Genomic DNA, 1,252 nt, shown 5'->3' with positions numbered 1-1,252 from the left:
GGGGGAGGCGCTGCAGGGGGAGGCGCTGCAGGCGGAGGCGCTGCAGGCGGAGGCGCTGCAGGCGGCGGCGCTGCAGGGGGAGGCGCTGCAGGGGGAGGCGCTGCAGGCGGAGGCGCTGCAGGCGGAGGCGCTGCAGGCGGAGGCGTGGTCACCTATTGCGTGACACCGTGACCTGTTGCTGGCGTGTCGCAGCGATAGCGGAGCGTCTGTGGATTTATCTCCTCTGATCTGATCTGATAACCACACCAAGCTGCTGCTGCTTTCTTCGCTCAGGTGTCAAAAACACTGAGAGCGCGTGTCACAAATGGGCGTGTCCCAAATAGTTTGCCATCAGATAGCGCCCGGCGCTGCTGCTCCTCGCAGCTCTGCAGGGTTTGCTGCTGTTTTCTGTGAGCGGAGGCCGGCTGGAGGTGAGAGAATCACACCTTCACCTCCCATCTGTTCCTCCTCCTCCATTGTTGCTCCTCCATGGGCCTCAGTTCGTCCTCAGAATCATATCAGTGTTTTCTGTCAGTGACGGAGGCAGGCTGAGGGATGGAGGTGATGCTTATCGCCTTTACCGTGTGAAGGGACTCTTCTGTGTTGTCCTGCCACGGCGCCGTCTCTTATCACTCCATGCATCACTCCTGTCTCACCCCTCGTGTGTGGCATACCTTCAGCCCCCCCCCCTCACAGGCTCACTAATTGGATTCAATTAAGAATCTCTGCTGATGTTTGGATCTTCATTCATTTCCAGAGGCTGCAGCTGGTCTCCAGCTTCCAGCCGCCATGTTTAGCACATGCTAACAGACGCTGCTGGCACTCCATTAATATGAGGAACCAGTTTATTAGCATTTCAGAGAGTGCAGGGCGGCATGGAGCTCAGAACTCTGGAGATGTTGGAATAAAGTCCATGGATGGATCTCAGCAGCAGAAACGTGTAGAAAGATGTGAGGAATGAAATTCAATCAGAATCCCAGACTTTTAGTTCAGGTTGAGAGAAAAAAGTAAGATTCCTGCTTCACTCCTGGAAATTAAACTTTATCTGCAGGTTTGAAACAGAATCATTCATACTGTCTGAACGCTGTCACACCATGACCATTTAGACCAGCGTATGTCTGACCTACTGATAATCTGGAAAAAACGCTGACATACGTTGGATACTTTTAGGTACGCCAAAACACGTCGCCATATGATTCCCGCCGTACGCCAGCATCTGCCATCCGTGGTCCATCAGTTCCAGGTCAGTTATCTGATGGCTGACATCCGTTCA

At 53.7% G+C, this 1,252-nt stretch overlaps 1 protein-coding gene across 1 annotated transcript in view; it reads left to right on the top strand.

Annotated features, from left to right (window-relative positions):
- LOC107104559 (breast carcinoma-amplified sequence 3-like) overlaps positions 1-1,252 on the top strand; it is a gene marked incomplete at its 3' end in the record, with an annotated part of 84,426 nt that overhangs the window by 77,876 nt on the left and 5,298 nt on the right. The window contains exons 19-20 of the mRNA XM_015404574.1: positions 17-147; positions 1,150-1,222. Coding sequence (XP_015260060.1) covers positions 17-147; positions 1,150-1,222 — 204 coding nt within the window. The remainder of the gene's footprint in view (positions 1-16; positions 148-1,149; positions 1,223-1,252) is intronic.

The sequence above is a fragment of the Cyprinodon variegatus genome, unplaced genomic scaffold (genome assembly GCF_000732505.1).
Source record: "Cyprinodon variegatus isolate N-32 unplaced genomic scaffold, C_variegatus-1.0 Scaffold1792, whole genome shotgun sequence".
NCBI classification, from domain to species: domain Eukaryota; kingdom Metazoa; phylum Chordata; class Actinopteri; order Cyprinodontiformes; family Cyprinodontidae; genus Cyprinodon; species Cyprinodon variegatus.
Note: the sequence above shows the minus strand (reverse complement) of the source record. Positions and strands in the feature narration are given on the sequence as shown.